Consider the following 20,820-nt stretch of genomic DNA (forward strand, 5'->3'; position numbering starts at 1 on the left):
ATGACAATGAGTCCCCGTACCATACTCAGACTAATCCTCTTTCGCACCGGGCCGGCCTAATTAAGAGGCAAAGTTTTTTTTTAAGTCAGACCACGAGGTGTCCTGAGCCGGTCCTAGGAAACACCTCTAAGCCCGTACCATACTCGCAAATTGGTTTTTTCATACGAGAGGGAATTCGAACTCTTGACCTCTCTTAAGGGACAATAGTGCACGACCACTCACGCCAACCAAGCTGATTCCCTTTTCCAGGATCTTTAATGCATAATTCTTTTCCAATCAAAAAAAGTACCCTACCATTCATATAAGGTTCGGTACCCTACTATAGGATTTGGGTAAATCACAAGTAGTAAAGTACTGCCTGTGGTAGGTTTGAGTAAACACCTTCTGGGTACCACTATACAAACCTGTATATACATATTATTCAAAGTGCTCATAATTAGGGGGACTAAAAGTGTCATTTTTCCCTTTATTTTAAGTGTCATTAACCATCAAAATGCAATTTCAAAGTGCCAACCTTAGATGGGCAATATATATATAAACAACCTACTACAAGCAGTCAAAAAGCTTGAATAAGATTTGGGGAGGGGGTGAGGAAGAGTTAACTTACCAATTGACACAATTCATGAATTATGCGGACTAGAATGGTCCAAGTTATCGCTTTCGCTTTCTTTTTGACTTGTTCTCCAATTCTCCCCCTGGCTTCTTTGATGAGGCACTCAACTTGACACCCATAGCACAACTCCATAGGGCCCTTTCAATGTCTGAAGGAGTAAATGAAACCCCCATTGCTGTTAATTCCTGAAAATGAGTCTCCATCAAGTTGTGTCAAACCCACCAATGGGGCCAATAGGCTATGCTTTATATTCAAAAAGTATGCAAAAAGGACCATATTGAGGTTCAGGACATTGAGTAAAGTCAAACCAGACAACCCCACCCTACAACTCCATCTACCATTTAAGGAGAACAGGAAACCATCTTAAAAAAAACAATGAAAAGAATCACAAAGCTGTAAATTTCAAGAACATGGCCTACAAAGAGCTTAGTAATTTAGGATAATTTAATCTATTATCTCAATTGTCTATGAGCTTTGTAATAGATTTACCATGCTGGTCTGCACATTATTTGTTGAAGAGCACATTTAGAGAAATCATTAAAATCCTATGGTAATGTCCCCGGCCTGGGCAATGAACTAATACTCACATATTGAAACTTGAAAGACTTCATGAGCCTATTAAAACTCCAACTTCCAAAGTTCCATTTCCTAAGAGTTATTTTTGAAATACAATCTACTGCTTTTCGCTAATGGAGCTCTATTCCATAATCAATGTTAACTTAAGCTCTCCTCTGTGCTATAATTTCCTTTGACAAGAACAAAATTAAAAGAACCCAAGCGCAACAGGCTCAATCTGACCTTCAAGCGTTCCTATGTCTGCTTTCCAATTATATGGTAAATACTGTTCAAATCTTAGAATAAAACATCCACATAGACCACCCAGCATTGAGTTAGGCTCTGTTTGGTAAAATAGTTAGCCTATCAGCCAATTTTAGCTTATTTGACCTGGTTAAACAATCAATATAAGTGTTTGATTAATTAGCTTTTCGATCAACTTTTTGAGAAAGTCATTTTGTATGTAATCAGGTAACAGTTAACAACTAATTTACCAAACACTTTTCTACAATCAGCTAATGCTATCAGCCTATCAACTAGGTAAACTCACTATCCCAATCAGCTAACAGCCATTTACCAAACACCTACTTAACTATGCACCCTCAAGTTACCATAGGTCCCGTACTCCTAGACCTTACTTAAATATGCTAATACTACTAGGCAACTAGCTCCTGGGCCTGTTAATCTGTTATGTCAAGGCTCAAGCATTCCTCACATGGTTAATACTTCTCTAGGCTACTTTCAAGTTAGGCAACCTACTTCACATATTCGAAGAATCAACACTATGAAACATGTACCATAGTACAGTAGATCAATAATTCCACAGAAAAAGTTGAATGAAAATGCAAAAGCTTCATTCCCAAAATAAATGCAAATTGCATCCAATTCTATCAAACCAAAGTATTAGCAGCATGGCCAACCTTAGCTTTGGCCTGTAGCTTGTCCACAAAAACTAGATACTGCTTCAGAGTGTAATCTTTAGAGTTCCCAATCGCAGCCTGCATCGCCTGAACCAAAAATCGATCAGATAAGTAATTAGGGGGAAACAACAAATATGTTATATGAGTATAATTTTACTTCATCAGACATGAATGGCGCAACATCAGGGGCGTAAGCAGCCAGAACAGCGGAGGCCGTGGCCGGACCTACACCTTTCAAAACCGTGAGCTCCGAAACGGCTTTCGAGACGTCAGGAAGAGACTGAAATGCAGCCTGCGAAGCCGATTTGACTACGGCGTCGTCTAACGACGAAACGAAATCCAAAAGCCTCGGCCTGCAAATCAGAACTCCAAATTGAAAATCATACTATCTATACTACTAGAATAAGGTAACGGCGAGAAAAAAGTAAGAAAATTCTCATGCCTCCATTTGCCTCGTGTGAGTTTCCATTGCATGAGCTTGGTGAGGTCGGAAGTGGTGAGGTACGGATTAGGGTTCCGTTGCCGGAGGAGAAGAGGGAGTTCGTTCCGGTAGAAGGCGTCGAGAGAGAGGAGATTAGGCTTATTCAGGGCCTCGATGCGGGCGTCATAGGACGACAGAGCCTCTTCCCAGAGGCCGGAATCGGAGCATTTGAAATCCATTTTCCGATGAGTGATGACCTGAGAGTGAACGACCGTTCTGCCTTCTCGTTCAAAGATTTTAAAATTTCTTTGGTTTGCGCCTGTTTTTCACTTTTCTTTAATTATTACAAACGAAAATTACATTTCTAATTTCAATTGTCTTGTTCAAAAAATCCCGTTAATTATTACAAACGAAAATTACATTTCTAATTTCAATTGTCTTGTTCAAAAAATCCCGTTAGGCACGAGTAGGCCGTCTAGTCGGTCAATTAGCTATTTTTTTTGAAAAAAACAAGTTATTTCACTCAAAGCAATTTTATTTTGAGCAATATTGTTCTTTCTTTTTTTTTTTTTAAAGGTTATTTCACTCAAAGCAACCTCATTTTGAGCAAAATACGGCCTAGTCGGCCAATTAGCTGTTGTTTTTTTTTAAAACAAGTTATTTCACTCAAAGCAACCTCGTTTTGAGCAAAATACAGCCTAGTCAGCCAATTAGCGGTAGTTCTTTTTCTTTTTTTTTTTTTAAATAGGTTATTTCACTCAAAGCAACTTCGTTTTGAGCAAAAAAAAAAAGATGTTTTTTAAGTTAATATTTAATATTTTAGTATTAACTATTAAAGTATTAAATAATTTATAATTATTAATCTTTAAAAATTAAAAATTTTTAAACATATTTCTAAAAAATTAAAAAAAAATACACACCGACGCCTAGAGGCCTATTAATCACCTTCGAGGAGCGTTTACAAGTTTTTCAATCATGGTCTGAAAAATAAATTTGATGTTCTTTCTTTAATAACTTTATAGGATAGCATAGGATATAATGAAGTTTAGTTGAAATAACAAAAATTGAAATTTGAAGATTATGCATTATTTAGAGATGAAGGCTGAAGGAGCAAGACAAATGTTGTTCCTTGAAACTGTTGGTGCATATTATTACAGAGCTCCTCCAAGCATGGAGGTTTGTAGGTGAAGATAAGCATGTAGAAGAAGAATATTTATTTGTCCTGGTGACAAAAAAAAAAAAAAAAAAAAAAAAAAAAAAAAACTTTGTATCCTCTCAAATCTCAATCTTGGGGCACTGAACATAGTGATCTGATTTGTGCTTATTTCTACTCAAAAAGTTGGTGAGAAGTGTATATGTAATGATGCTATTCAAAAGATTAAATTACTCTTCCAGAATGTAGCCACCCAAGTCCTCAAATTGGTGTGGATTTTTCATCGTTTCGTGCCATTATTGCCTTGTAAGCCGTCATAACGGTCTTAAATTTGGCTTCAGCAAACTCTGTAGCAAAGATATGTTAGTCAACTAATTGTGTATATACGAATTGAGAATGAGATTTGCGGATTGTGAATGCCCACCTTTATTATCCTGATTCTGATCAGGATGGCACTCCATTATCTTTGCCCAAAAGGCTGTCTGCATAAAAAAGGAAAAGCAAAAACGGAAGAAATATTCCACTTCTCTCAAGAAATAGGAAACTGGAGAAATTGGGTGCTAGTAATCCTAGTATACGTGTTTTCTAAATCGGAAAACTTTCCCACAAAATGCTAGTTGGAAAGAGCACAAATAATACTTTGTTTCACCAATAATGCAAAAAGGATATTCTTTGATTTAAAGCTGGAAAGAAATTTAGCTGATGCAGAAACAATATGAAGTACCTTTATTTCATCATCTGTATATGGTTTTGCCCTTGATCTGTTCAGAAAGGAACCCAGAATGTTAGCTTTAAGATGTTCTTGTTAAATACAGACTTTTAACCACGAAGGGAATAGATATGCAGAAGGTAAAAATGATATCACCTCACCACAAAAGAACCCAGGCTATTAAATGACATAACAAAAATGGATTTATAGTACAACATAAGGTATACTTGCTTTGAAATATGCCCCAGTGCGAAAAAGAACAATCCAGGCTAGTATAAGGACAACAAATACATGGCCATTACGAAATAGATTAGTTAATAGAAAACCCGTAACAATTTATTTATAGTATGTTAGTGAAGTCCTACCTTTCAAGACCCAATACTGAATAGTGATGTGACGATGGGTAGCTTGAATTCACCCGAGGAGATTCTCTGGAATTGGTCCCCCACCGGTCCTATGTAAAGCAAAGACAAATTACTATGATACGACCATAACATATGTTTGAAGAGCACCTCAAGAATTAAATTAAAGAATCAACTAGTTCCACAAACATTATTGTTTCAGTCTCTTAATCACCAATTCGTGAAAAACTAGGAACGGTAAATGGTTTAATTATAAAGAAGATCATTTTATTATTACTGTTGAGCATATAGCCATTAATGTGCAATCCAACTATAAGCTTAAGCTTTTAGTTGAGATGGAGCACATGCTTCAATTGTTGGCACTACATGTGTCCAATGAAATTATGTCAACTAAATAAGATAATCTGCAGATTTGCTTAACTTAGCAAGCTCAACTACCCCTCTTAAATCCCTTTCTATTAATTATTAACCTCAGCCCTGCCTAAATTTTGTGTAAATTATATCATAATTCTTTTTCCTTTGAAACCAAGTCATAGAGGAAAAAGTGCATCATTCTTATGCTAGAGATCAGAAGGAATCATATCTTTTATGTTGTATTACCGGTAATAGAAAGAAAGCATGAAAAATATATGATGATGATGATTAATCTTACCAGTCTATTTCATCTTCATACGCCAATAAGCGTAATTGTCTCTTGTATCTTTCGTATAATTTACAAGCATCCTCACGAAATTCTGTCAAACGCTTCGACCCCGTCTCTGACTTGGTAAACTTTTCAAACCTGGTAAGCTTTTCAAATTCAATAGTATCAATTATGAGTTTAAGCAATAGTATCAATTATGAGTTTAAGCAAATAGTATCAATTATGAGTTTAATACTTAGTAGTTACCTGAGAATACATCCAATTAGGTGACGGCAATTTTGAAGCCTGTAAAAACCACCAAAGTATGAGATAAAAGAAGCCCTAGGGTAGATTAAAGGACTAAAAATAGAAACCAATAACTCACGGCAATCGTAGCGGCAGAAGCTCCAATTAACCCAAAAACGAGAGCCCTCCAGGGTATCGTATCCTCCCCGCCTTTTGCTCGTTCATGCTCCCTCTTCTGCTCCTTACTCATCTTTACCCTACTGCTATTCCACAACTCAACAATAAAATACTCCCGGGCATGCAGTGAAAATTGATTAATGTTGTAAAATCTTATATACACATTATTTTGGCATTAATTAATAATGGGTTTATATTTATGGTAGAATTCTTAATGTTGTTGGATTCCTAAAAGCAATTATATATAAATGTATTTACTATCTACTCTATCTATTATACTAATAAGAGTCTAACAGCATGTTTGGTTCATGGAATAAATTTTAAAGGAATAGGAATAGTATTTCATAAGGAATAGAATATGAATTGTATTCTTTTGTTTGGTTCGTTGAATTAATAGAGTTTAAGAATGTTATTTCAGTGTTTTGGTTGGTTTAAGGAATAAAAATGGAATATGAGTTTACAAGACATAAATACTCCTATACAAAAAATGTATTATTATTATTATTATTATTATTATTATTATTATTATTATTATTATTATTATTATTATTATTACATATGTTTTTAAATAATGTTATTCTATAGAAACTACAATATTGTATAAAAATTAACATATATATACACAAATATTACTGATAAGTGAAAGAACAACTGAATTTGAAAGCATCAGGGAGTTTTGTTCAAGATAAGAGATTATCCTTGATTCAAGGAGTCTTTCTACAATAACTTGTGAGATAATTAACAGTCCTATCTTCTCTATACAAGGAGATGTGATTAGTTCAAGCAGACAAGGAATTACAAGTGATTATTTTATCTATCTCCCTCACGCCATTTCACATAATTATCTCTAAAAGCCTGAGAATTAATTTGTTTAATCATTCAATCATTGTTAGTGATCAAAATATATATATTAGAGAAGTCATGGCTACGTAAACCACTTGAAGCGGCGCGCCACGACGAAAGAGGACGACATGGTTCGTCGGTGGCGTTAATAACGGTGCTTCTGGGAATAGGTGAATTGTGGGTTGATGCAAATTCTTTAGAATTCAAGAATTTTAACAAGAAAAGAGAAAGGCATTAAAGAGAGATCATTGTTGGAAGAAGCTTTTGTTCAAGGACAAGAAAATTAGGCACTTGATGTGATATTTGTTAACGATGATTTTGAACAATGCGGGTTAGTTTTCTGGCATTTAAAAAAAAAAAAAAAAAAAGTGGTTCACGGAGTTTTTTTGTTCCCTAAAACATTCTTGAGGGATGTTTCTGATAATTGTATATTTTGTTGTATGCTTTCATGCAAAACAATATTGTTATCACCATCTTCTGGCCACGAGTAATGAAACGCATGGGGTTATGATTATTCTTTATTATTGTTGATCAATTTAGTGTATAATACATTTGAAAAATGATGTTGTATGAATTGATTGTTACAAATTTCTTGATGCAGTGCTAATTTAATTTGCCCAGAAACATGGATTACTTACTATGAATATTCAGTATTAAATATCAATAATAATTAATTTGTAAAAAATAAATTTCAAAAAATTACCTTTGTTTGAAGCTTTAATTTGATGTTGATGTAGATGATAGAAAGAATTGCAAAGGTTGATGCAGAATGGCCGGAAGAAATTGTTTGATTAATGCTTATGATGAAAAGAATTGGGGAAGGAATCGTAGATGGGGGAGAGAATGCAAAAAATGATAAAGGTTAAAATTGAAAGAAAAAAAAAATTCTATTCCTGAGGACTCAGGAATAAGTTAATACCAAGGGGCCCCTGGTAATAGCTATTACCTTATTTGAGGTAATATGCTATTATTAGGAATATTAAGCCTGGTAATAGACGCCTATTACCGGGAATGCTATGCCATTCCCGGCTTATTCCGTGAACCAAACGGGCCGGTCTATTCCGTGAACCAAACGGGCCCTAAGAGAGTTAGGCGTATAATGGGCAGAAAAAATCATATTTTTTTAATCAAATGAACGGCGGCTCAGATAGGGATAGCAACGGGGCGGGGGCGGGGAATTAAAAATGTTCCCCGTCCCCGCGAAGAATTAGACGGGCTCGGGAATTTCCCATTCCCCGTCAACTCCTACTCAAAATGTTGAATAATTTTAATTTTTAATAATAAAAAATTAAAATTTTAATTTTATTAATAAAAATTTTTAACTATGCAATTCTTATTAATTTTGATCACGCCGACCGAATTACCGGCCAAATGTGATCAAAAAATTTTAAATCAACAATTAATCTTAAATGGAAGGAGCAAAGTCGTCATTTCATGTGACTTTCTTCTTCTTCAATTTGGCAACCACCCATTCCCTTCCCGATTTGGCAATTCCAGCGAACACAACCATAATCTTCTTATCTTTTCTGACGGGGAATCTAATGATGAATCTATCTTTAAACTTTGTAAAGTAAATAGCTAGCAATAATGGAAATTGATTTGACTTCAAAAAGAAGCAATTACTTGGTGAAAAAGTTTTGAATTTCTATCATTAGTACAGTGTTATGTTATTCAATCCAAAATATTTTATGATCATGTCACAAAGTGATCATGATATACTTATTTAAAATGCTATGTGTTTGAAAGCTAGAAGTAAATTACGTCATAATAATTTTCCTGAAGCAAATTAGTTGTATATATTTGATGACGATGACTTCTCATATATTTATAAAATGATTTTTTGAGATCCTGAATGGTCTCACCATCTATACATCTATTTGACATACTTAAGATGGTTGTGTACTCGTATAATTTCATTTAATTAATATGTATGCTTTCTTTATTTGGACATATATAATTGCATATAATTTTGAGTACTTATATGTTGCGATTCTTTTAAAATTTTAAAGACCTAATTTTTTTTTTTTTTAAATTATGGCATGAACATTTGGTTCATTTAGGGCAAACATAATGAGTCAGATATTTGTATTTCTTACCCATATATAAGTAAATTATAAAACATGTGTGAAAAAGAAATTACCAAATTTTTTTTTTAAGGATATTTGTATTAATTCAAATCTGACTCACTGCATATCGTAATTACTCCCCCATACACATAGTACATGGTAGAATTGAACATTTCTCAATCTGCGTTTCTATTCTAAGTATGCAGTTCATTTTATTGTATCACCACCTCAGCGTATCTCTGTGGGCTATAAACCTCCGTCTGTTGTTTAATTAAAAACCTAGAGCCCATTATTGTATCACCACCTCAGCGTATCTCTATGGGCTATAAACCTCCGTCTGTTGTTTAAAAACCTAGAGCCCATTATAGGGGATCAATAGATATACGCTGATTACATACTTAATGAAGATTGTTTCTCGGCATTAAGGGGAGATAATAGACTAACTTTTAATGGAATGCCAAGAAATTTCATAAAATGAAAAGATCTTCATTATTTAAATCCACATGCTAGTTAGACTAAACTAGAAGTTCAAAAGATAGTCTATATATTTGCGACTTTAGCAAATAATCTGCCAAACATATCAATTGATCATAGTGATCATAAAAGAGTGACTAGGTCCATATACCTTCCCCAACTTGGACCAAATATATCTACTGATACTCTTTGACCCTAGAAGCATAGGAGATCTATTGGTGAAAAGAGATAAGAATCATAATACTAGATCTAGTAAATAAACATTGTCACTCTTGGAAAAGCTTGAATAATTTAGTCCTGGAGACGCTTGTCTAGATGACGAGAAACCCTAGTCAATTCATAGGTGCACCAAACAAACATAATATTAGGGATGCGGGACAACCAGATGTGATCTGAATAGTTCTGGGAAATGTCTAAAATCTGGTTGAATTAAATATTGTCATGCACAATTATAAATATGTGAGAGATTTATGAAAGTATTATAGTTGTCGACAACACCATTGCCTTTACAAATTGCTTCGTTATATGATAATCTGGATCTAGAGTTAGGCACCGGAAGTGCCATGACTATTTAACGTATAAAGGAGCAATTAAGGCATAGCTCGACTCGCTGAAATATATATTCTCTTTATAACATTACACCGTTGAGTGTTAACTCCGAAGGTTACAAATAGGTGTGTGCATGGGAGAGAAATAAGAATAACGAGGTGATATGATATGAAGCGAGTTTGTAGCCTTATGGGTTCACGCAGATACCCTTGATTGATTCTAATCAAATAAACTCTCTCACGGTAAATGACATTAAATTCCGCTACATAATATTATTGGCAGAATAATAAACTTAGATATGCAACTAATATTAATTTCAAAATCCCCGAAGGATTTTAAGTTCTCAAAATGAGAAAAAGCGAAAATCGCAACATTAAAATATTAAGTCTTTATATGACCTGAAATAATTAAGAATTGGTTGAGTATTTTCCTCTCGAAGAAGAAATATGTATTTATGTGTCATTATGTACTCTTTAAAGAGTTGCGAATGAAGTTATTATCCTTATTAAGAAGGAATAATATGTACCATTATGTGCTCGATAAAAGGTTGATAATGAACTTATTTATTATTTATTATCTCAGTCAATATTGATGGTGTAAACATCAATGAAATATATAAAGAGCTTGATGATGTCCGCCAATATCTAAAGACGGAGATTTTGAAATAAAAAGCTTGTGAAAGATAAGTATTATCTCGACTTGAAGATCGAGTTTTTCTTTGAATTTTATACACTAGTTAGCCTATTTTTCACATGTCTATATGGTTAAGTGTCATGGTTTTATCAAACTATAGGTTGCCTAATAATCTCTTGAAGTAGATAAAGACCGTTTAGACTCGGTAAGGATATCTTATTAGCCCTTTACTTCATTTGTCGTTGGAGCACCTTTTAGAACCAGAAGTTCCATAATTGCAACAGACATGATATTTGTGATAAAATTGCTAGCAACATCTAGGGCTCCTTCTACAATGAAATATTGGAATAGTGTTTAATATATATTCCGAGTTACAAAAGAGTTTGGCATTTATATGAGAAACAAATGTATCGTTTTGATAGGTTGTTTGGGTATTGGTTATTATATATGTTTGATCCCCGTGATGCCAAAATTCCAAACTGGTTAAACAATGAATTACCCCCAATGTCGCAAATGAGGACAATAACACTTGAGTTGCACAAATGATATATGAGTATGTTAAAGAATATTTGACAAAGCATATATAGCGTCAAAATTCAACCAATATGAGCTCTAGAAGAGTCACAAAATTATTGTGCAAAATATTCACTCTAGTGACAATCCAGAAGATTTGACTAATTAATTTCTACAATTTTAGAGATAATATATATATATATATATATATATATATATATATATATATATATTTTATGTGTGGATTTGAAGATTGTCTTCTTGAGGGGCAGTATCATTTTACAATCCTGAAGATTAGGTCTTGACGGCTAATAGCTGTACTCTTTTTCCTTAGTTAATTTTTTCCCCACGAGGTTTTCCTTAAATCTAAGGTTTTTAATGAGGCAGCTAATCTAAAACAAGAATACATATATCATGCACTCTTTCCTCAACTAGTTTTTCCCCCTGAGTTTTCTAGTGAGGTTTTTAACGAGGCATTAGTATGATATAGTAATGTAAATAGGAAAAAGTTGCAAAATAATTGTTTTAGTAGACAAATCCCAATATCCTGAAAATTATGCTGATAATGCCTTGAAGGCTTATAGTTGTACTCTTTTTCCCTTAACTAATAAGTTTTTCCCCATTGAATTTTCTTAGTGTAAGGCATATTGAGGTCTCCCTCCTTTAGCCATAGTTGTTTGGAGCGTTGCCTCCAGTACACCTCCTCCTGGGCATACAGAACTCGCAGTTCCCCTTCCGCGGCATTGAACCGCCCCACATCACCCTCACATCAACTACCACTCAGCCTTTCCAATGTACACCATAGTCGCCTCCTTCCAAAACATTCTCGTTCAAAGATTTTAAAATTTCTTTGGTTTGCGCCTGTTTTTCACTTTTCTTTCCCTCTGATTTTTAATTACAAACGAAAATTACATCTTTAATTTCAATTGTCTGAAATAGTGTTGCAAAAATCCTGCCTAAGTACCGATTTTACGGCATCAAGGGGCTAGGTGTCGGCCGACTGACCGCCTAGCGTATCACCATAATCGGTGGTCTAGGTCGCCTTACATTTCTAAATTCAATTGTTTGAAATAGTGTTGCAAAAATCCCGCCTAAGCACCGATTAGTCGGCGCCGAGGTGCTAGGCGCCGGTCAACCGCTTGGCGTATCACCATAATCGGAGGTCTAGGTCGGCCACCTAAGCACCACTTAGGCGCTGGCTTCAATTAAGCCTTCAAGTCAGCCTCCTTAACTAAATGAGACACATAAAATGGGAGTAGTTGAAACTTTGATTGATCCAACAAAATTTAAAATTTGAACATTATGCATTATTTAGAGATGAAGGCTGAAGGATTAAGACAAATGTTCTTCCTTGAAACTGTTCCTGCATATTATTACAGAGCTCCAACAACCATGGAGGTTTGTAGGTGAAGATAAGCATGTAGAAGAAGAATATTTGTCCTGGTGATAAAAAAAAAAAAAACAAAAAAAAAATTAAAAAAAAAAAAAACAAAGAAGAAGAATTACAGTAAAGTCATATACTTTGAAGTAAATACAAAATTTTCCACTTTGTATCCTCTCAAATCTCAATCTTGGAGCAATGAACATAGTGATGCAAAAAGTAGGCCTTGATACTACAGTGATCTGATTTGTACTTTTGTAGGCATTTTGCTTATTTCTATACAAACAACAAATTGTAAGACACAAACTACTCAAAATGTACAACAAAAAGTTGGGCAATGTTACTGAGAAGTATATATGTAATGCTATTCAAAAGATTAAATTACTTTTCCAGAATGTAGCCACCCAAGTCCTCAAATCGGCAGGGTGCAAAGATCATGAGCTATGTGCTGCATAAAGCCTCTTTAGTGTGGATTTTTCATCGTTTCGTGCCATTGTTTCTTTCCAACTTTATAGCCTCGTAAGACACCATAACCTCCTTAAATTTGGCTTCAGCAAACTCTGTAGCCAAGACACAGGCATAGATATGTTAGTCAACTAATTGTGTGTGTATATATATATATATATATATATATATATATATATATATATATATATATATATATATATATATATATATATATATATATATATATCACTTCAAAATGAGATTTGCGGATTGTTAATGCATTCCCCCACCTTTATTATCCTGATTCTGATCAGGATGGAACTCCATTGCCTTCGCCCTAAAGGCCGTCTGCATAAAAAAGGAAAAGCAAAAACATTTACTAACGGGAGAAATATTCCACTTCTCTCAAGAAATGGGAAACTGGAGAAAGGAAAATAGAGAAATTGGGTGCTAGACTGCTAGTAATGAAGTACCTTTATTTCAGCATCTGTATATGGTTTTGCCCTTGATCTGTTCAGAAATGAACCCAGAATGTTAGGTTTCAGAAATGCAGAAACAATAGATTAGTTAATAGAGAAAACCCGTAACAATTTATAGTATGTTAGTGAACACACTAGAGTGACGAGCTATGATGAGAACGAACTCCTACCTTTCAAGACCCAATACTGAATAGTGATGTGACAATGGGTAGCTTGAATTCACCCGAGGAGATTCTCGGGAATTGGTCCCCCGGTCTCTGAACGATGTATCAGCCTTCCAATACCAGTCATTCCTCTGGAAATGCTGATGATATGCTCCACGTCCATTTTCTTCCCAGCTCTCAAAGTCTTTTTGGTATTTATTTCTCCGTCTATTGAAAACATTTTGCATGCGTCGTATCCGCTCCTATGTAAAGCAAAGACAAATTACTATGATACGACCATAAAATGTTATTTAAGCAGATAGGTTTCAAGAGCACCTCAATAATTAAATTAAAGAATCAACTAGTTCCAAATAATATCCTTCTTCAGCTTAGCAAACATTGTTTCAGAAAGCAGAGATACACCATCCACACCTTTTCAGTCTCTTAATCACCAATTCGAGAAAAACTAGGAACGGTAAATGGTTTAATTATAAAGAAATTCTAGAAAGTAGATATGTAAGACGATCATTTTATTTATTTGGTGTAAATCACGAGGTGGTCTGGGTCTTTCTCTGTCTATTTAACGGTCCAGGTCCACCTGACTAATCCTCGTTCGCTCCAGGAGACACGGGAGCTGGCCCAAAGGGAATCAAACCCGGGTTATCCCGGAATTCTCCCCCACAAAGAGAGCTCATTTGCCACTTGAGCTACTAGCCTACTACATGTGTCCAATGAAATTATCACTTGATTATCTCAACTAAATAAGATAATCTGCAGCTTTGCTTAACTTTGCTCAACTACCCCTCTTGAGTCCCTTTCTTCTCCTAACAAGAATCTTGTGGCTACATTATCCCATTAATTATTAACCTCAGCCCTGCCTAAATGTTGTTGCACCCTTGTGTAAATAGATCACGGAACAAATTACATCATAATTCTTTTTCCTTCGAAACAAGTCATAGAGGAAAAAGTGCGTCATTCTTATGCTAGAGAATATATCTTATGTTGTATTATTGCTAATAGAAAGCATGAAAAATATATTATGATTAATCTTACCAGTCTCTCCATTTCATCTTCATACTCCTCCTGAATGCGTCTATTGTATCTTTTCCATGCATCCTCACGAAAATCTGTCCAAAACTTCCACCTTGTCTGTGACCTGGTAAACTTTTCAAATTCAATAGTATCAATTATCAGTTTAAGCAATATGATTCCTATTCTCATTCCCCACAGCCCTTTCTATTTTTCTCCTGGAAAGGGATAATGCACACATGATATGGATTAACCCAACGTGCAACAGGACAACTCATACTGAAGAAAGATAATACTTAGTAGTTACCTGAGAATACACCCAATCAACTGTCCTTCGCAATTTTGAAGCCTGTAAAAACCACCAAAGTATCAGATAAACTTAGCCCTCGATAGCTATTAAAGGACTTTGATTACATGCATTCATGATTTTGAAGGACATTACTAAATGCATTCATTAAAATATGTGATTGAAAACTTGGGGTCAAACTACATTTAAGCCTTCAAAGAAAGGCTACTGCCTTTCAAAATTGCTGAACTGAAAACCAAAGATAGCCTCATCAAAAGAATACCTCATATGATTTTCATATATTCCATGCCTCAATCATGCCTCCAACACTCCACTCAAGTTTCAATTCACACAAAATCCCCAACTTTTGAAGCCACTAAACATTGTACATTCAAATGCATATGTGGGAAGTTACAAAGAATTCAATTTATGGCAAGAATCTCCACGAAGTCAAGAACTATATGCAAAACCTCAAAGCATATATAATGTCAAATTAGAATTGAACTAAAACTCACCACAAGCTTAAATTCTATCAATTCCCAGAAGATAATTCAACAAAATTAACAACAATTTAAGTCTGAACCTCATGCTCACAAAATGTTAAAAAGGAACGGATGAAAAGGACTGAAAATACAATCTTTAGAAACAAATAACTCACGGCAATCGTAGTGGCAGAAGCTCCGATTAACCCAAAAACGAGAACCCTCCAGAGCATCGTATCCTCCCCACCTTCTGGTTGTTGATGCTGGGGAGGATTATCCCTCTTCTGCTCCTTACTCATCTTTACCCTACTGCTATTCCACAACTCAAGAATTCAATAGCATATAATTCATCCGGGCATCCTAAAGACCTAAATCCGCTTCGGAACTGGAATTCAAACCGGAATCCCAATAACCATGCACCAAAATCCTCTATAGCGATTCAAATTCTAAATAAGGAGGATATGCAGTCAAAATTATACACACCGCCTAGATTACTACTATTCAATTGATTAACTCTTTTTCTTCCCCCTTCAAAAAAAAAAAAAAAAAAAACTATTTTTCTTCCAATCAAAAAAGATAAAGAAAGAATTTGTTCATTTGACAATCTACGTCTATGCTTTGCTGGGGGAAATGGGGGAATGTTTAAGCCCACTGGGCGCTTGTTGGATTGGACAGTCCCGGCTGCCCATATCATATATTCATATTGGAATCAATTATTTCAGTACAAGAAATTGAACTTTTAAAAAAATGGCGCAAATTATGTCATGGAATCGTGTTCACCGAGAATGGTGAACACAAGGCAAAACGACGTCGTTTTTAGGCAAAAAATAATAATAAAAATTCGCGGATGTAGAGTTAACGGCGCGCGTTTGATCAAATTATGAACTTTCTGTTATGAGATTATGAATTTTCATAAAATTCATAATCTCATAACAGAAAATTCATAATCTTATAACAGAAAATTCATAATCTCATGGTTCCAAAGTGAATGTGTAGGCATGGTTCCAAAGTGAATGTGCAGGTATGGATTCATAATTTATGAATGTCCGTGATTTCGGACGAGAATATGTAAGCATGGTTCCAAAGTGAATGTGCAGGCATGAAGTCATAATTTATGAATGTCCGAAATTATGAATGTAATGAAAATTCATAATCTCATAACAGAAAATTCATAATCACATAACAGAAAATTCATAATCTCATAACAGAAAATTCATAATCTTATAACAGAAAATTCATAATCTCATGGTTCCAAAGTGAATGTGTAGGCATGGTTCCAAAGTGAATGTGCAAGCATGGATTCATAATTTATGAATGTCCGTGATTTCGGACGGGAATATGTAGGCATGGTTCCAAAGTGAATGTGCAGGCATGAATTCATAATTTATGAATGTCCGAAATCTTTGTTCACCTCAAATTAAAGTGAAACCGCAAAATGTGAAAATAAAGAAAAAAAAGTCACGCAATTAATTAAAAAAAAAAAAGAAGAAAATAACGGTGTACTAACACCGTTGGAACCGTGTTCACCATGAATGGTGAACACGGTTCCATGGCATAACGTCCCAAAAATGGAATATGGTTCAAATAATCAAATTGACCACTGAACGTAACATGAAAATGTAATTAGGTTATCGAACGAAAAAAAAGTATAATTAGGCAATTGAATGCTCTAAATGTATGTAATTTCACCTGATAGCAGGTTACTATCTATTTTAGCAGGTTACGTGACAACTGAATTGACATTTTTAATAATTTTAATAATAAAATTAAAAAAAAAAAGAAAAATGTGTTATTTTTTTAAGTTTTTATTTATTTTTTTCAATATTTTTAAATTTATTATTAACATTTATTAAAAATTATTAAAAAAATAATTTAGCTGCCAAGTAAGTAGGTAACCTGCTAAAATTGATGGTAACTTGCTATCCGGTAAAATTGCATACATTTGAAGTGTTCAGTGGCCTAATTGCACATTTTTGAAGTGTTTAGTGACCTAATTGTATTTCTTTTTTTCCGTTAAGTGGACAATTTGAACCTTATTCCAAAAAAATTATATATATATATATATATATATATATATATATATATATATATATATATATATATATATATATATATATATATATATATATATAATCGCACTCAGGTGCAAATGCTTCGCCCAGACGCGAAATATGAATGAATTCTGTTTGTCCACGTGTCCAGATCTAATGGATGAGAAACACTGATTTTTTTAAAAAACGCGGTGGCATTTTTGTAAATAATTGAACATCGAAGTGCAAGTAAAATGTATTACAAGTGCATGTAAAATGTATTATAGGTGCAAGTAAAAATTTACACTGAGCATCAATACTTAGTTGCACCTATAGTTCTAAGTAGTTGCACCTATAGTTCTAAGTAGTTGCACAAATAGTTATAAGTAGTTGCACCTAGGTGTATGAATGTTTGCGAGTGGTTTTCAGGGGTATTACTACCTGCTGAACTCAGATCAATGAATGTTAACAATGCAAAATTACATGCACTTATAGGTGAAAGTAGGTGCACCTATAGTTATAAGTAGTTGCACATATAGTTATAAACACACCCATGTGCATGAATGTTTGCGGAAAGTGAATGCTAACAAGGCAAAATTACATGCACTTATAGGTGAAAGTAAGTGCACTTGTAAGTGATTTTACTTGCACTTTGATGTTTAATTATTTACGAAAATACCACCGCATTTTTTTTAAAGTTATTAGATCTGGACACGTGTCGCGCGGTGATTCGTTCGCATTTCCCTCCTGAGCACTTATTTGCACCTGAGTGCATTCCTATATATATATATATATTAGCCCGTGACATTACTGGAGTCCAGACCCGGATCCGTTCACAGGTCACCGACGCTCCAATTGTACCATACGCGCCTTTACGCCAAATTTCGAAAAAACCATTTTCTAAAAACCAAACACAATCACAGGAAGGAAGGAAGACGCACGCCCTCGATCTAAAGCTTCCATAACCATTCTCCCTTTTTGCTCTACGGATCTCTATACGTACAACAATGAACCAGCATTGAGAATCCGGATCTCGAATCGGACTTCCAAAGCTCCGGACCCGAACCCCGCCCTCTGCTCATCACTCTTCATCAGGTAATTAATTCCCGGGAAAAATGATCACCTTACAATTTTCAATCCGCCCTCAAGTTACGAAGGTTGAATCTCTAGGATCTCGTGGTGAATTTCTCGATGAACTCAATAATATTGTTTTGCAATTCGGTTGATTTAATTCTAACTAGCGACTTAGATTTTGATCAGCAATGTCACGGAGGCCAATCAATCCATCGCGCCGTGTAGCTGGTAGTGGAGCTGCTTCATTGTCAGCCTCAGTTCGGTCGAAGCCGTGGTCTCCGCCGTATCTGCCAATTGGGCTCGTTGTGGTACTTTGTTATGTAGCAGTTGTTACACATTGCTCGGTTTGAAAAATATATGTTGTAATTGATTCATTAGTTTATTCTCTTTTGAATTTTCAGGGAATATTTCTTGTTATAGGCTATTTCTATCGCGACTCAGGTTTGTATTCGACTCTAGTGCATTTTATGGATAAAGCATATATAGTTACTGCAGTTTTATTTCTGTCTAGTTGTCTGCTCTGTATTGTATCAAGAAATATATTAAATGTACAATTCTACATACCTGTTAAAGTTCGTAAATGATGCTATTTGCTCAGAGTATAGTTCTAGGCGAACCATTGGTAAATGGTTTGTATTGCTGTATATTTGAACCCGCGATGCAGTAGAGTACTAGGTATATTCGCAAATTTTGCAACCACTGTATTTATGAAACTTTGATTCTTGTTTGGTAATAGTTGCATATGATGTGATCCTGTCCACGCTAATGTTAAGCGTTAGAATTTTGGCTTCACCTGACTCCTATATGTTTGCTACTTCTCATTTCTCTGGCATTGACCAAGCAATTATCTTTACTTGATAGGAGGAGGTGACATTGGAGCTGTCAGCAGAGTTGAAGGTAAATTTGTTATTTGTATTTATTGTTAGTGCTATGCAATATTTCTACATTGACAAATGACAAGTAGGTTTTATCTGAAAGTGATACTCGTACTTTTCTCCAGTTTGGAATTACTTGTATTTAGTGATGCTATAACTATGTCAATGCTTATTCGTCCCTTTGGCATGTTCTTTTAGTTAAAGCATAAGGTCTAGGCCTCATTAACTACATTGTGTGGTATCCAGTATCCTGACACTTTATTTATCATCACTTGATTTTTCTTGTGTTTAATTTGGATTTCTGCAAGAGAGTTGCCTGCCTGAAAGGTTTTCCATTTGCAGTCAAGATACCAACTTTTTCTTCCTTCAGAGTTGGAAATGAAGTTTTATGACATGCTTGTCATCTGGTTACCGTTTCCTGTAACAAGAGAGGGTTGCACATACTTTATTTATGAGATCTGTATATCTTAGATTTATCTTACTCTCATAAATAAAATTAGGTGAAGTTGTAGCTTTTAATGATTGCTATTATATAAAATTCCTTTAGGTAGATAACTTAACATCTTTGGCATTTTTCTGTTATCTTTCTTTGTGTTTCTTTCAAAAAATTAATTGATGTGCATTGGCAAATGACCTTTAAATTAGAGATTTGTAACCTGTTTTATGGATGCAGGCGACTTATCTTGCAATATTGATGTACAAATGGCAATTCCATCTCTGCAAAATACATATGGTGACAGTATGCATAGGGTGTTGCATGTTGGCCCCGACACTTGCTCAGTAGTTTCCAAACTGTTAACAGAGGAGGACACTGAAGCGTGGGGTGTGGAACCCTATGATATAGAAGATGCTGATCGTGACTGCAGGAAACTTGTGCACAAGGGAATTGTACGCGTGGCCGATATTAAGTTTCCTTTTCCTTATAGGGCAAAATCATTTTCTCTTGTGATTGTCTCAGATGCATTAGACTACTTGTCACCCAGGTACCTCAACAGAACACTTCCTGAATTAGCAAGGGTATCATCTGGTGGTGTTGTCGTGTTCACTGGTAAGAAGTGAGGCTGTATTAAATTTTAAGAAAGTTTGAGCTTCATTAGAATGCCTGGCTTGCAATTAAGTAGAAAATAAAATCTCAACCAGATTCTAATTTTAAGAAACCCTTAGAGATTCTTTAGATCTCACATAACACTGTATTTGATGCATTTATTGTTTTAAATGTTGTTTATAGGTTATCCACACATTCAAAAACCCAAGAATGCAGATAATCCAAAATCAGCTGGACGGCATGTAAGTGCCTCTCTAAAAGATCCCTGCAAATAAGTCGGTTCTTTATTCAATATTCATTCGGAGGCTCATGCCACCATTAACATATCTCATTCTTTTTTCTTACAAATATTATCAATCTCGTGTTCTCAGATGTTTTCGTGTATTCAGAACACAATACTCTGGTTTATTTTGAAACATTCCCTACGTCCCTTGGGATATAGACATTTTTCAGGCTAGTCATAATTGCTTAGACTGATAGCCACAGGGAAAAAAAAAAAAAAACAGCTTTACCATGGCGACTATGTTTAGGGCTTGAGTAAATGTTTTCTTTCCCTATCTTGAAGATGAGTGCATTAAAAAGAATTTTAGTTTGATACCCATAATCTGAAATCTTTGTTTCTAGAGCATAGCTACTTGGATTGCCAACAACAGGCGAAAAACCAAGGTAATTTGACACCAACCTATTTTCCAG

At 34.8% G+C, this 20,820-nt stretch overlaps 4 protein-coding genes across 8 annotated transcripts in view; 1 reads left to right on the plus strand and 3 right to left on the minus strand.

Moving 5' to 3' along the window:
* Nucleotides 1-22: 22 nt before the first annotated feature.
* LOC109153260 lies at nt 23-11,735 on the minus strand. 2 transcript variants are annotated; one of them, XM_019301125.1, is made up of 5 exons: nt 2,531-2,848; nt 2,246-2,441; nt 2,089-2,175; nt 608-798; nt 23-404 (listed from the first exon to the last, which is right to left on the minus strand). In XM_019301125.1, the coding sequence occupies exons 1-4, from the start codon at nt 2,746-2,748 to the stop codon at nt 652-654; spliced, it is 648 nt and encodes a 215-aa protein (XP_019156670.1). In that variant the 5' UTR covers nt 2,749-2,848; the 3' UTR covers nt 23-404; nt 608-651. The 2 variants fall into 2 exon arrangements, with proteins under 2 accessions (XP_019156670.1, XP_019156669.1); XM_019301124.1 differs by lacking the exon at nt 23-404 and adding an exon at nt 11,714-11,735 and having other exon boundaries at nt 470-798; nt 2,531-2,815.
* Nucleotides 3,924-5,851, minus strand: LOC109152761. The gene is made up of 7 exons (XM_019300408.1): nt 5,741-5,851; nt 5,623-5,661; nt 5,386-5,522; nt 4,528-4,548; nt 4,312-4,423; nt 4,087-4,144; nt 3,924-4,009 (listed from the first exon to the last, which is right to left on the minus strand). Exons 1-7 carry the CDS (start codon nt 5,849-5,851, stop codon nt 3,924-3,926), a joined length of 564 nt encoding a protein of 187 aa, XP_019155953.1.
* Nucleotides 11,736-12,348: 613 nt separating the features above from the next.
* Nucleotides 12,349-15,635, minus strand: LOC109153259. Of its 2 annotated transcripts, none has more exons than XM_019301122.1 (7): nt 15,280-15,634; nt 14,643-14,684; nt 14,360-14,470; nt 13,334-13,569; nt 13,158-13,194; nt 12,975-13,032; nt 12,349-12,797 (listed from the first exon to the last, which is right to left on the minus strand). In XM_019301122.1, exons 1-7 carry the CDS (start codon nt 15,400-15,402, stop codon nt 12,715-12,717), a joined length of 690 nt encoding a protein of 229 aa, XP_019156667.1. In that variant the 5' UTR covers nt 15,403-15,634; the 3' UTR covers nt 12,349-12,714. The 2 variants fall into 2 exon arrangements, with proteins under 2 accessions (XP_019156667.1, XP_019156668.1); XM_019301123.1 differs by having other exon boundaries at nt 12,795-12,843; nt 12,926-13,032; nt 15,280-15,635.
* A 2,347-nt stretch (nt 15,636-17,982) lies between these two features.
* LOC109152663 (uncharacterized protein At3g49720-like) overlaps nt 17,983-20,820 on the plus strand; it is a 3,331-nt gene continuing 493 nt past the window's right edge. The window contains exons 1-6 of one of the 3 annotated variants that reach the window (XM_019300310.1): nt 17,983-18,228; nt 18,383-18,515; nt 18,609-18,648; nt 19,069-19,104; nt 19,756-20,130; nt 20,311-20,369. In XM_019300310.1, the coding sequence (XP_019155855.1) occupies nt 18,396-18,515; nt 18,609-18,648; nt 19,069-19,104; nt 19,756-20,130; nt 20,311-20,369 (630 nt within the window). In that variant the 5' untranslated portion in view covers nt 17,983-18,228; nt 18,383-18,395. Of the gene's footprint in view, nt 18,229-18,382; nt 18,516-18,603; nt 18,649-19,068; nt 19,105-19,755; nt 20,131-20,310; nt 20,370-20,820 lie in introns of all 3 variants that reach the window. The other 2 variants (XM_019300311.1, XM_019300309.1) reach the window with 2 other exon arrangements.

The sequence above is a fragment of the Ipomoea nil genome, unplaced genomic scaffold (genome assembly GCF_001879475.1).
Source record: "Ipomoea nil cultivar Tokyo-kokei standard unplaced genomic scaffold, Asagao_1.1 scaffold2480, whole genome shotgun sequence".
In the NCBI taxonomy this organism is placed as follows: domain Eukaryota; kingdom Viridiplantae; phylum Streptophyta; class Magnoliopsida; order Solanales; family Convolvulaceae; genus Ipomoea; species Ipomoea nil.

What these genes read in the sequence shown, in the direction of transcription:
- LOC109153260 (XM_019301125.1), bottom strand. Translation starts at nt 2,748, where the DNA reads ATGGATTTCAAATGCTCCGATTCCGGCCTCTGGGAAGAGGCTCTGTCG. An exon ending in CTCACACGAGGCAAATGGAG is followed by an intron (nt 2,442 to 2,530) that starts GCATGAGAATTT and finishes TCTGATTTGCAG; the next exon opens with GCCGAGGCTTTTGGATTTCG. An exon ending in CGCCATTCATGTCTGATGAA is followed by an intron (nt 2,176 to 2,245) that starts GTAAAATTATAC and finishes TTTTTGGTTCAG; the next exon opens with GCGATGCAGGCTGCGATTGG.
- LOC109152761 (XM_019300408.1), bottom strand. Translation starts at nt 5,851, where the DNA reads ATGAGTAAGGAGCAGAAGAGGGAGCATGAACGAGCAAAAGGCGGGGAG. An exon ending in CTAATTGGATGTATTCTCAG is followed by an intron (nt 5,523 to 5,622) that starts GTAACTACTAAG and finishes GAATTTGAAAAG; the next exon opens with CTTACCAGGTTTGAAAAGTT. An exon ending in TCAGAATCAGGATAATAAAG is followed by an intron (nt 4,010 to 4,086) that starts GTGGGCATTCAC and finishes TCTTTGCTACAG; the next exon opens with AGTTTGCTGAAGCCAAATTT.
- LOC109153259 (XM_019301122.1), bottom strand. Translation starts at nt 15,402, where the DNA reads ATGAGTAAGGAGCAGAAGAGGGATAATCCTCCCCAGCATCAACAACCA. An exon ending in TTGATTGGGTGTATTCTCAG is followed by an intron (nt 14,471 to 14,642) that starts GTAACTACTAAG and finishes GAATTTGAAAAG; the next exon opens with TTTACCAGGTCACAGACAAG. An exon ending in AAGATGAAATGGAGAGACTG is followed by an intron (nt 13,570 to 14,359) that starts GTAAGATTAATC and finishes TGCTTTACATAG; the next exon opens with GAGCGGATACGACGCATGCA.